Source organism: Tinamus guttatus, unplaced genomic scaffold, assembly GCF_059628265.1.
Source record: "Tinamus guttatus ecotype Peru unplaced genomic scaffold, ASM5962826v1 Tinamus_guttatus_pri_ptg000035l, whole genome shotgun sequence".
Classification (NCBI taxonomy): Eukaryota; Metazoa; Chordata; class Aves; order Tinamiformes; family Tinamidae; genus Tinamus; species Tinamus guttatus.
The window spans coordinates 3,767,600-3,779,681 of NW_028288569.1; the positions used below are offsets into that span (position 1 = coordinate 3,767,600).

The following is a 12,082-nucleotide window of genomic DNA, read 5'->3' on the forward strand; positions in this document are numbered from 1 at the left end:
AAAGGAAATGCAAGAAGGGGGGATGCAAGAACTTGCAAGGAGGATGCAAGGGGGATGTAAGAACTTGCACCTTCCTGGAGGCCAACTGCTGGCAAATCTGGTGTCATCAGTGTCCTGTGGCAGCAAGTCGCTCTAGGGAATAGCTGAGCAATACAGCCTGACACCCTGAAAAACATCACATCAGCTGGCTGGGAGAGCAGAGAAGCAGGTGACGCAAAGAGGTGTCGGACACAGAGTTGCAGCGAGCAAAATTGCAGAGATGCTAAAGGGAGAAATAAATAATAATAAAAAAAGAGAGCCTGCAAAGCCTCCAAACCTGGACGCTTTCAAAATTAACTGAAAGAAGGGAAATACGTTTGCTTTGCAGACTGGCAACACTAAAAATAGTCCAAGGAAATGTTCCTTCCCCCGGCCCTGTTTTCTGTAATTAAGTGTCTGGACCGGATAACAAACATTGTGCTAATCTCTCAGTAATAGGCACAGCATCTAGACAGGGTAGTGCCCTGGTCCTGATGTAATTCCCTTTGATGGTTGTTACTTTCCAGCCATGCAAGTCCCTGTTTTTAAAGGCCGACTTCAGGTTGCTAAGCTGTAGTGATCTGGTAGATGACCGAGAATCCTCTAATATCCTAGAAAACAAACAAACACAGGAGAAAAGGATGAATTGTGGCCATTGTGTTGCCTCCTCCAGTCTTGCTGAGCAGCACAGGGGCAGTGAGAGTTGATAAACCACAGGGAAAGCAAGGAGGAACCACCATAAAACTGCCCTTGGGGAACAACTGTGGGCTTTCTTGCTACATATGGAGTCATGCGTTCCCTTGAACACCAAAAGCCTGTATTCTGCCCTTGTTTCTTCTGTTCACTGGAGATGACACCTTATCCAGTTCTCCCCTCTTTCCTCTTACAGCAAGAGACCTCTAGGAGCATGTACCTGAGAGAGATCCTGAGAACAACAATTCTGCAGGTGTCAGGAGCATGGTACTGTGAAAACTGTGTTTTCTCTTAGACGACAAATGACCCAGGTAGCAAACAGGACATGCAATGGTAGTAGAGGGCAAACAACTGCCCCTCAGGAGCAAGTAAGAGATCATGAGCTCGGCTGCAGTTGCCAAAAGATGTGACCATCTGGTAACTTCCCCTCTACCAATGCAGAGAGAAGTATATGGTTGAAAAGACATATATATATATGTTTATATATATGAAAAACATACAGATATATATGTTTTATATACTTTATATATATAAAACATAAAATATCAATTGACACAGAAATTCAAGTTTCTGTTTGCAAAAGAAAAACTTACGCTTACGGCATAACTATGAAAAATAGTCCTTTTCTTTTTCCTTTTCTATTTTATTTTTGTTTTAGAAGAAAACGCAAAAGTAGAAGATATAATTGCATTAGAAGATTTAAATGAAGGCTTTGTCCTTAGTAATCTAAAATCACCAAGACTGCAAAATCAGTTCCAGCTTAAAGCAGGCTATAAAAGGGAACTTTGTCAAATCCGTACTCCGTAAACAGCTTTGTTTATAGTGCTACAGTCAGCGAACTGAAGAGATGCAATTTCGCCTGGCCACGTGCTTGGCTCTCTCCAGGCCTGCAGGGTAGCACTTCCACTTGCACTCGGAATAACAGCTCGTTATTCGCTTTATCGCTTGAAACGGCGACCAGCTCTCCTCAGTAAATTCCAGGAGACACAGGTACATCTAAATGAAGCATGCACGTCCTACCACGAAACGCAGAGTGTGAAAATTTCCAACATCCAGCCTAAAAGCCAATCCTGCCTTCAGACGGCTGGAGCAGCACGCAGGGCACGACACGGCCCTTGCTGACCCCAAACGGCAGCGCTGCCTGCTTCAAAAGGAGGGTGGTTTGAGATTCATTCTCCTGCATCCTCATAAAATCTACTGTGGTACCTTGAAGGCAACTGGACAACTGCAACAGCCCTTTCCAACCGTACAAAGTTAACAGTACAAAGCCTCACTGCATATTTAAATGGCAAATCGCAAAGAAAAGACAAGGAGTAGAGCATGAGCAATCTTCAGGATTAATACAGGATCTTGCTCTGTGTAACAGGAATGACTCACCGTAAAAGGGAAATAAACAAACGTTCAGGTACCTGCTACTAGGTAAAACCATGTTTTACCTGTGACAGCCACACACTGCAGAATTCAGAACATGACACTGAGATTGGGAATACGCAAAAACCTAAATGGATTTCCAAATCATGAAAAGCAAACAAACTTTCCTGGTTTTGAAAAACCATGAATAGGGATATTTTTGAACATACTGGAATAATTAATATTCAAAAGTTTATTCTTGATTGTTTTCAGTCCCCTCCAGTTTGTCACCCTGGAAACCATCTTTTTTTTTCCATAGGGCTTTTTTTTTTAAGTCCTTCTTAGTTAATAGGACTAAGAATTAAAGCAATTTTTCAGGGGAAATTTTTCAGGGCTGCATTCCTGCCGGGAATGCAGAAAACCTCCGAAGTCCCCACGACCTCCTTGAAGAGCCTCCTTGGGCCAAGCAGGGCCACAGCAGCACTGGGACAACGACCCCGCTGCCCACTCGGACAGGACGGGACCCAGAGCCCAAGTGGTACCAACGGGCTGCTCACCGACCAGTCTCTTAACCCGAAGTTGTTCCTGTGCTTTTCATAACGTTGAAGCCTAGGAAAACATGGAGCTGCACAGCTGCGTGCCAAAATACATCCACAGAAGGGATAAGGACAGTCACACACACAATATAGGATGGAGTTTCAGTTTTTAGCCAGGGTTTATAGTCGATCTCAGCTCAGCTTCTCTTAAACTGCGTAAGCACTAGAGAACAGCAGTAAAAAGTCATTTCCAGAAATAGCTGGAAACAGCCATGTGTAGTGAAAACAAAACAAAAGCAATGGAGAGCTTGTACAAGTCCTCATTCCTGTAAGGGTTCCTGGGCAACTGGAATCTGCCCTCTTTTCCAAACCTCGCACATGGCAAAATGCCCAAGAAAGATCAGATTTTCCTTCTTATTACACTAAAAAAACACTGGTATATATAGCCATTTGGAAATAAGCTTTTCCCACAGAACACGACAAGCCTCCATAAAACTCTTTGTGTGGCGTTTCATCCCTCCAGAGCCTGCCAGGTCCTCCACTCTGAGGCTAAAGCATCTCAGCTGGCTGGACTGAAATCCCAGCTTTCCAACAGGTCTTAAATGAACAACTGCTGCCATTGAGAGTGTCCAGGTTGCCATGTGTGTGCAACAGCAGAACCACAGGAATTGATTTAGACTGTCTCTAGATTCAGATACCTGTCTTGAACCACTTTGGCAAAAGTGTAACTTTTTTGTTTTTTTGGAAAAGGAGTAGCACTGAAAAACCTTCTGTCCCAGTGGCAGTTACACCTGCAGGCAGCCAATTGCTAGCAGCTCATCACACTTATTCCAGTGACAGGCACAGCTAGGTTTGCCTCTGTACCAGAGGAAGGATGAGGATTTAAGCTTTTGCATACTTTCATTGCCGTCTCTTGCCACAAAGACTGCCCAGTGTGTTACCACATAAACGACGCTTAGACAACTTGGCAGGTTTTGTGAAGATGCACCCAGTTTGCTTTTCTCCAAAACCATCTTAAAAGTGAAGCACGCTCTGCCATCTGGGACCTAAGGCAAACTCCTTAGGCGTGGGACAACAATTTTGCACTCTGTGTGTCTCCTGACTCCCAAGTGTCTGCCATGGGGAGGGTGAAGGAACAGCAGACAAAAAACAAAGAAACTCACCCTATTCTGAGCAGCAGAAGCAGTACAACAGAAACTGTGACAGAGCAGTGTCCCCAGACACCCTGATAAAAAGCCACTGTTTCAGCCTAAAAAAGCAGGCATCTGGACAAAACTGGAAGGGCTTCATTTTCAATCTAGTAGAGAATGAAAAGAAGCACTGAAATCTCAGAAAGTGACCTCAGAAAGCAACTGCCACCTCCAAGGCTCTGCTGTTAGCTCTCTTTTGTGCTGTTTTAAGACCTGTGTCCAGAAATATGCATGTAGGCATTGTTCCTTGCTCCAGCAGAATATATGAGGATACTGCAGAGTAAACACAGAGAAGGCTTCCACTAAATGGCATGCTCTTTTGATTTCCTCTGCTGTAAATAATATTTCAAAGAGCACAGATTTCAATTTCAAAGGGGATCAGTTGAAAAACAGGACACCGCAAAACCAGACCTGGGTCTAACAAGCATTGTTTAGAGGGGAGAGAGGGAGGTGAGGGGATTTCCTCGTTAATACGTGCTAGCTCTAGAGGGCTAATACATTCTAAACTGAGAGTTAAAAGTACCGTAACTCCCCAGCTATCCTTGGCACACTAAGGATTTGGCCAGGAAAGTTAGAGCGGAATCATGTGCAAGATGAAAAGTAACTTTTAACAATGGATAAAACAGAACTACCAGAAAATATCAGATAGTGGCAGAGTAATCACACTGCGTCATTTTCAGAGAGTTTCACAACAGGCTAATTAATGAGGCCTTCAGGAAAAGGACGAGCGTTAGAAAGATGGATTACATCAGGAAGATGGCCTACACATGTTCACCTTGTTTACATGTTGGCCACCTTATAAAGGAGGAGGATCAGCCACTCAAAATTACTTTGCAAAAAGGATCAGAGTCAGCGCACGGCCTTTTCAGAAGTAAACACTGAAAAGTAACTGAAAAACGAGACTGGAGCGAACTGGACTAGATTAAAAAAAGAAAAAAAAAGGAGGCAAAAAAGACTTCAAAGGCTCTTGTAGAAGCCACAGCTAGCATCAGTTACTCAAAACCCACTGTAAGTAGGAAGAAACGCCGACAAACGAAATTCTGGGGCTGCGATGCGCCAGGATATGCGTAGGGCTGGGGAGGCAGATGCAATTCAGGCAGCAGGGTCTGGCAGCCCCTATCCCCTGGGAACACTCCAACCTCTGCACAGTTAGGTAAGAAAGAAGGGGCACAGCCCCCTGCGTGCAAATACATCATGCTTGGCCACTTCCTATGCCTTCCTCGCAAGCGCGCTCAAACAGATTGCTTTTCAAAAAGGAACATTTGACATGAAACAAAATTAAGCTTTTTGGTTTTGATTTTGCAAATAGAAAACGGTAATGCCCAAAATATTGTGTAATTCTTGAATCTAGGTTTGGCAACTGAAACACACTTATTTCTAAGATCTGGCAGATCTTTCCTGGCTAAGCTGACTCCTAGACCCTTCAGAGCTCAGGGTGAGGATCCAGCCGTATTAAACTGAAGTTTCTAAGCGGCACCCAGACATTACCCCTACTGACACATCCCCTGGCATGCAGCCAACTACAAACCTGAGGTCTAGACTTGATATTTGCTCCTTGAGCCAAGGAGCTCAGAGTGATTTCATGCCCACTGCTCAGCACTTGACCACAGGTCTCCTCTAGTACAAGATACTAGTCTTACAACTAACTCATGGACTGTGCATTTGTACTTTCTCTTCCAGACACGCTGCACTGGCCTTTTCCAAACTTTATGTATCAATTTTAGACACTATTTTTTTAATCTGTCTTAACTTCTGTGTTGCTCTGAAATTCCAAACATTAAAAGCAGTTTGTTTTTAAGCAGTGATTTAAAGACCTGTACCATTTTTTTCCTCTTCTGAATTGCTTACAGGATTGCTTACAGCATTGCTTAATGCTTTTCACAATTGCAAAGTTTTATTTGGGAGCTAAAAAGCGTTCGCTTCTTTTTCCTCATCCCCTCAGTGAGGCATTTTGTATCTCCAGCAATGGTAGATCTATTAGATGACTCCCTCTTAACAGTAAGTACCGTGTGTCTAGACTTCTGTAGTCTGACATTTCTGGAAATTCCTTTTTGCATGAAGTCACATTATCAGTATGAAATAACTATCTATTCAGGAACTTCAGAAACTACTTCTCAACACTGTAATAAGATTTAAAGCCAGACTCACCATTTTGATCTATTCACATGACATCCTTGTATCTATTCACATATGAATCCTTATATCATATTTTATAGTTCTATCTTAAAATACATGAGGGTGCCACGACCAGAAGAGAGCCCTTTTCTCAAGGGCACAGCACACTTCACCCACAGCTTCTCTCCAGTGTACCAGTTCTGCCAAAAACTCTTCTAAGCAGACTTAGACTGAATAAAGGATATGTCCCTCTGTGAACACAAGAATGGCTGCTGAACAGCTACTGAATTACCTATGTCTGCTAAGACTTCCACCTGAAAGGGAAATACAGGCAATATGTCTTGCTCTGCTTGTAGTCTCCCCTGCTAATCTGCAGTCAGGAGAGGAACAGGAAAAGAGCCCCCAAAATTACATCGTATTGAGGCAACCTCTAATCATTTTAGCCACATTAATATAAGTTTCCTTGTCCAATATGATGGTGTCATGGCCCTTAATGGTATCTCATTGAATTGACGTTTCTCTCAAGCCATTTTGCTCTGTGCAAATTGCCAGTTTCCATGCAAGAAGTAACTCACCGCTTCAACTCCTCTTGCATGTCCTCTTCCTCCAGCACACCGCAGTCACAGTCAGGCCGCATAAAAGTAAAATCCCCAAAATGATCAGCCAAAGGAATGAGAATGCCTCCTCTGTGAGGAACAAGAAACAAGCATGATTTAGATAGGATAAAGAGCAAGAAGAGCCAAGAGACTGCGTGATTAATGGCGCTGCCTCCTAAGTGAGATTTTGCAGAAGTTGTTACTAAGCTACATGAAAGCAGCAAGGCTCAAAAGACAGAGGGAGTATGTGTATCTTCAAAGAAAAGCATATTTCCATATTTGCCTACCGCTTTCCAGAAAACATGATGTCAAAAAATAGAAAAAGTGCCCGAGTTCATCCACAGTAAGCTATCAGTTCCCATCTCTGACATGGCAGTTGGCAAACATACATAAGCAGAATTTTATACAAGTCTTAACACTGCCCAAAGAATTTCTGTGTTCCTCCAGAAGCCAAGTTCTTGTTTGCAATTAACAGATACTTCTTTGTTCACTTTTCCATCACTGTTGCAAAGACTAAATTAACTTCCAGAAAAAAAAGTACACACATGGTTTAGATACCTGCAGGTATCTCTAAACAACATTCCAGTTGATCTTGGGTCAGGCATTAGTCTCTTCATCTGGATGTCATTAATCCAAACATTTGAGGTCAGTTAAAATTTAGTTCAGTAAGCTTTCTCACTAACATCAGTGAGATTTTATTTGAAAGAAGCTAAAACTATCATCATAGCCTTTAGCATAGTCATGTTCAACTTTTCATTTGAATTCCTCTTCCTCTGAAAGGCTAGATTGCTTGAAAATTGGGCTGTTAACTGATTTTTCATTTTTACATTAATGAATAGCAGCAATATCATTTTCCTGCTTTCAGATACATATTTCATTTTCAAACAAAATAAAACAGAAGGACATTGCATTTAAGATATGACAAGAAAAGACTTCTTATGATATTTCAGGTAACATCACTAAGAATTAAGAACTAATTGCTTTGAGTTTTTGATAGAAAATATAAAGTCAGATTTTTTTCTCCTGTAACAATCACTTTTCACTTAACATTTATTAAGGGACTTCATTCACAGTCTCAAACTGCTTTACCTAATTTCCTACTTTCCACAAGGCAGAAAAATGGTCTTTAAGGCTCTGGACTTGCAGACATCTAAATTTTAAATCAGGTTTTAACATAATGTTGCTGAGTGAACTATGCTGGTACTTAAGCTTATAATATTTCTCTTTCTTATCTGTAGAACTGGGTTAATATTGCTCCAGTGGAGCAGAATTTGGAGGAAAAAATAAATGGGCACTGCAAGGTGTTTAGATGTGACATGGATGTATTTAATTTTATGGGGAAATCTTAATAGTATAGGTGTCTAAAACTGATCACATTCCTGACGGCCTGAAGTTCTTTTTCACTTGATACATGCCTCTGGACTGTCAAAGAAATGTGAAAGGCCTATCTGAAAGCTGAACTTCAACTTGCTACAGAATGTGTGACACCTCCATAACTCATAGCTCTCTCGTTTGGTGTTTTCCTTTGGGGAGAACACGGCGATACACTGCTAATTCAAGGATGAATGCAGAGTAGGGCTTCCTCCCATCTCATCTGGCATGCACATATCTCATGCCCTGTCTTTCACAGCAGATCCAAACATACTAGTGCAAAAGATGGAGGCTAGGAGAACGCTAACAAGTAACTTGCATCGTTCACTCACCCTTTTTTATTTTCAGGGGCAATTCCAATTCTTCATTCTTGTTGCTTACTTTGCAGGTCAACTCTTGCTCCCTGAGGCTGTGCACGTCATAGATCTCCAGTGTACTGGTGATGGACACGACCCCATTGCTGTGCCTGACCTCCTTCTGTGTTGGGGTAGAACTGAACAAGTCGTTCCAGCTGATGGTAGGCTCTGGGAGGCCAACAGCCTCACAGATGGCTGTCAAATGCCCATCGGAAATGTTATAATGGACAGATGCATTGAGACCTTCCAAGACACAAATGAGACAATCCGTCACCACAGAGAGAACCTGACAAGAAGCAGCGACAGCAATTCAATCAGTAACAACCACAGCAGAGTTTGCCAAATTCTCACGCAGGCCCCTAGTACAAGAACACAAGGAAAGTACAGTGGCCAACATCTTCCCCATGACTCAATGCTCCTCACCTTACATTGAAGTGATATATTGTAAAAGTTTTGCATAATCTGAACTGACAGATTTTAAAATAATTTGTCAAGTAAAACCATTTTTTGGTCTATGCTCTTCTCTTGTTTTCTAAACCTCCACCAGTGAAAGACTTTGGCGTTGTAGCTTCCAGCACTGGCGTTGTACCCGGCACCCACTGGACACAAAATGAACATTATTGGTCTGTGCATGTTCCAGCTGCTCAAGAGCTGCACAGAGCTCCCACTTGAATTATTTTTTAGTTAGTACTCACAAAACGATGAACAACAACTGCTCAGGAATCAAAACAACAACCCTACAGAGTCCTGCTCACAGTAATAAAGCCCTACTTCTTTGCTCCATCCCATGCAGCAAGCTCCTACCACTGGAGTTTCTTGAGTCCACTGAAGGAAATGTTATGGCTGAGAAAAGATCTCACTTTCCAGTACAGACATACTCCACTAGGGAACCTCACCAAAGACATGCAGGCAGGTATTTCCCGAGAGGGAGCCGTGGGCAAAAACGTTGAAGAGGCACGTGTAACATCCCGTATCATCTAGTCTCGCATCCCAGAAAGTGATGCTTGTCTCATTGAGAAGCAGACTTGTGAAATTTATTCGGTTCTGAAAACTCTCGTGAATCTTTAGTCCTATTATGTTGCTGTACGTAGCTATATTCATAGGGAATTTTTCCAAGTTCTTTTGCCATGTCACTTGCAGAACCTCCTTGGGCTCTCTCAGGACACAGCTCAGAGTCACCTTGTCACCAATCTTCGCTTTCTGGTAGCTAGTCTGCGTAACCACTGCAACAACAGAAAGAATAAATGGAACAAGCTAGTATCACACTTGTATTTAAAAGTCTGCAGTTAACTCTAAGACCTGTATTACAATAGACACTGCAATTTATTAATGACATATTATTTCTTTGCTTTTCTTACACCAGAAAGTCCTGCTCTTGCATCCTCCCACAAGACAAAGGAGCAATCTTGTTTTACACTGGTGGCGGCCCTGCCTTTTTCCACTAGGCTCTTCAACAGGAAAAGACACACCAGTCCCTGCAGGCTCATTTCAGTTTAATTAAATCCATTTATGGCTTCCCATCTTCAGCACTATGAGGATGATTTTAGAAAGCTAGAGGGAGCTTGAATGCCCAAGGGAGGCACATTCAAAGTTGTTCTCAGAGAACTGCATGGAGAAATTGGCTAAAGAAAATTTTGGGATGATACAGCTTTAAAGTTTGCAATGTGTTTGAGAGGGAGGGAAAGGGAGACTGGGTCGCGAGGAAAGCATTGAGCATGGGAAGCTGTGAACTATTCCCTAGGGCTCAACACACTTGCTTAGACAGAGGTGTCCAGTATTGCTGTATGGATAGGTGTTGCCTGCCCCAACCTTGAAATGCTGCTCAGGCAGGTCCTGTGTTGCATGTGCCAGCACCATGCATATGTCTCAGCTCTCTAAGGTACCTCAAATGGGATCAGCAACCTGTATTCCCCCTCTTTTTTCCCCAGCTTATATTCTCAAAATGCTTTAGGAATCAAAAATCAGACCTCTAACCATTTGCAGACAGACAAGAGGAAATCCAACTTACCACTTGCTTCTCCAGGCACAACACAGAACAGACTCAGAAGCAGAATCTGAAAAGTCATTTCGGAAGGCAGCATCATCTTCACCTGAAGAGGGATGAGAAGAGATGCACGACAATAACAGATCATCTTCCACTGATATCATCTCTCAAAGGTGTGAGTTACCGTTGCTTTGTCACATAAGAAAAACGTACTGACGAGTGGCAGACAGCAAATTTCACAGGTCGTACTACACAACACATAAATTGCGAGGTGAAGGAGCAAAATACTACGTGGTGTAAGTTAGAAAGGCATTCATTTTCCTAATTGCTCCTCGACTCACATTTATAGAATCATAGAATCATGGTTGGAAAAGACCTTCAAGATCTTTGAAGATCTTTCCTGCTAAACCATGTCCCTAAGTGCCTCATCTACACGTTTCTTGAATGCTGCCGGGGATGGGGACTCCAGCACTTCCCTGGGCAGCCTGTTCCAGTGCTTCACCACTCTCCGTGTAGCATTTTAGTGCAAAAACTGAAATTTACTCTTCCATAGAGCACTTGCTCATGAACATTAAATCACTGAATGGTTTAATTCATGCATATAAAGCAATGGGTTTAATTTAAAAATGCTTTTTGCTTTTTTAAAATATTTTTTGAAACCCTGGCACTTGTGGTTCAGAGACCCACATAAGCAGATAAAAAATTTTACAGACTCTCATTGTGGTAGAGGTAAAAAGGTCTATACAAACCTTACTGGCAGGAGATGAACAGAAAGTTATTACTGTTTATTTCAGCGCAAACACTAAGTGACACCTAATTTAACTGCTAAATTGAGTGTATCAGATGAACCAAGGGAAGGTCTTGCTAATGCAATAAACAAGTTTAGTGATGGGACCCATTAACACAGAGTTTCTGTAACCACTGCAAGGGTTCAAGCTGTGCAGAGTTTCAGAAAGGATGTGGATAGCTGTTGAGATGGCAGAGTTGTTCAGATATCCCCTGAGAAATAGCTTTCCCCCCATATTCTCCTACCTTAATTTCACTTATCAATTAACCAAACATAATGAATAATTATATCAACGACTGACTGTTACAACATCTTACCGAGAGGACAAGTGCACAGGGTGACCTGTAGCTTCCACAAAAAGTCTGATGCAGGGGCAGGTACCCCAGAACTAGCTAGAGCGGTGACACACAAGGGATAAATCGGCAGCATTTTCTCTGGGGGCTTCAGGACTCTCTGTCTACCCAAAACAGCACAAACTGGGGAACCTTTGGGGCACCTGCTACATACAAATTACGTCTGAGGGGCAGAAGAGAGGTTGTGCTTCTGCTTTCCTTAGTGAATAACTTTTGACTTGCTCCCCATTCCCTCAGTCAGTTAACAGTGTGGTAACACAATTGACTTGTTGACCTGCCTAAAATGGAAGCTTGCATCATATAAATGGAAAAAAATATTTGTCCAAAAGTAATTTTGTAACATGTTATTACATACCCCCGAACTTTGTGCCAATATCAGCAAGACAAGCCGATGCTTTTTGGGAATGTCTCTTATCAAGAACACAGATAAAACCCAATTCTTACACTTTTTTTGCAACATGCAATGAACAGAAGACCGAGTTAATTGTAATTCTGTGTTATTATATTGCTCTAGAAAGCAAGTGCTGATGAATAAATGAGAGGGAAAGTGCATTTAAAAAAAAAAAGTTCCCATCAAACTTGTGCACATAACACACACACACACACTTCAAGTAGCATGCCCTTAAATTTTGAACTCTCTGAGCCAAAACAACTCCTTATGCCACTCCACAGTTATGAAGCATGAATAAAGACTATATAAAGACATATATAAAATCAAAAAAAAAAAAAAAAC

At 42.1% G+C, this 12,082-nt stretch overlaps 1 protein-coding gene across 3 annotated transcripts; it reads right to left on the reverse strand.

Annotated features, from left to right (window-relative positions):
• Positions 1–297: 297 nt before the first annotated feature.
• LOC104570438 (OX-2 membrane glycoprotein) lies at positions 298–10,310 on the reverse strand. Of its 3 annotated transcripts, none has more exons than XR_015913836.1 (5): positions 10,234–10,310; positions 9,122–9,448; positions 8,251–8,468; positions 6,478–6,588; positions 298–629 (listed from the first exon to the last, which is right to left on the reverse strand). XR_015913836.1 is itself a non-coding variant. In XM_010217442.2 (5 exons), exons 1-4 carry the CDS (start codon positions 10,307–10,309, stop codon positions 6,482–6,484), a joined length of 777 nt encoding a protein of 258 aa, XP_010215744.2. In that variant the 5' UTR covers position 10,310; the 3' UTR covers positions 298–629; positions 6,478–6,481. The 3 variants fall into 3 exon arrangements, 2 of the variants coding, with proteins under 2 accessions (XP_010215744.2, XP_088389044.1); XM_010217442.2 differs by having other exon boundaries at positions 8,202–8,468; XM_088532918.1 differs by lacking the exon at positions 298–629 and having other exon boundaries at positions 6,439–6,588.
• Positions 10,311–12,082: the final 1,772 nt, after the last annotated feature.

Excerpts from the sequence above, each read along its gene's own strand:
- LOC104570438 (XM_010217442.2), bottom strand. The coding sequence starts at position 10,309 with ATGATGCTGCCTTCCGAAATGACTTTTCAGATTCTGCTTCTGAGTCTG. Across the intron at positions 8,469-9,121 it reads TACCTGCCTGCATGTCTTTG|GTCTCAATGCATCTGTCCAT; the intron begins GTGAGGTTCCCT and ends GTGTCTTGGAAG. Across the intron at positions 6,589-8,201 it reads GCCCCTGAAAATAAAAAAGG|AGGAGGCATTCTCATTCCTT; the intron begins GTGAGTGAACGA and ends TGTTCCTCACAG.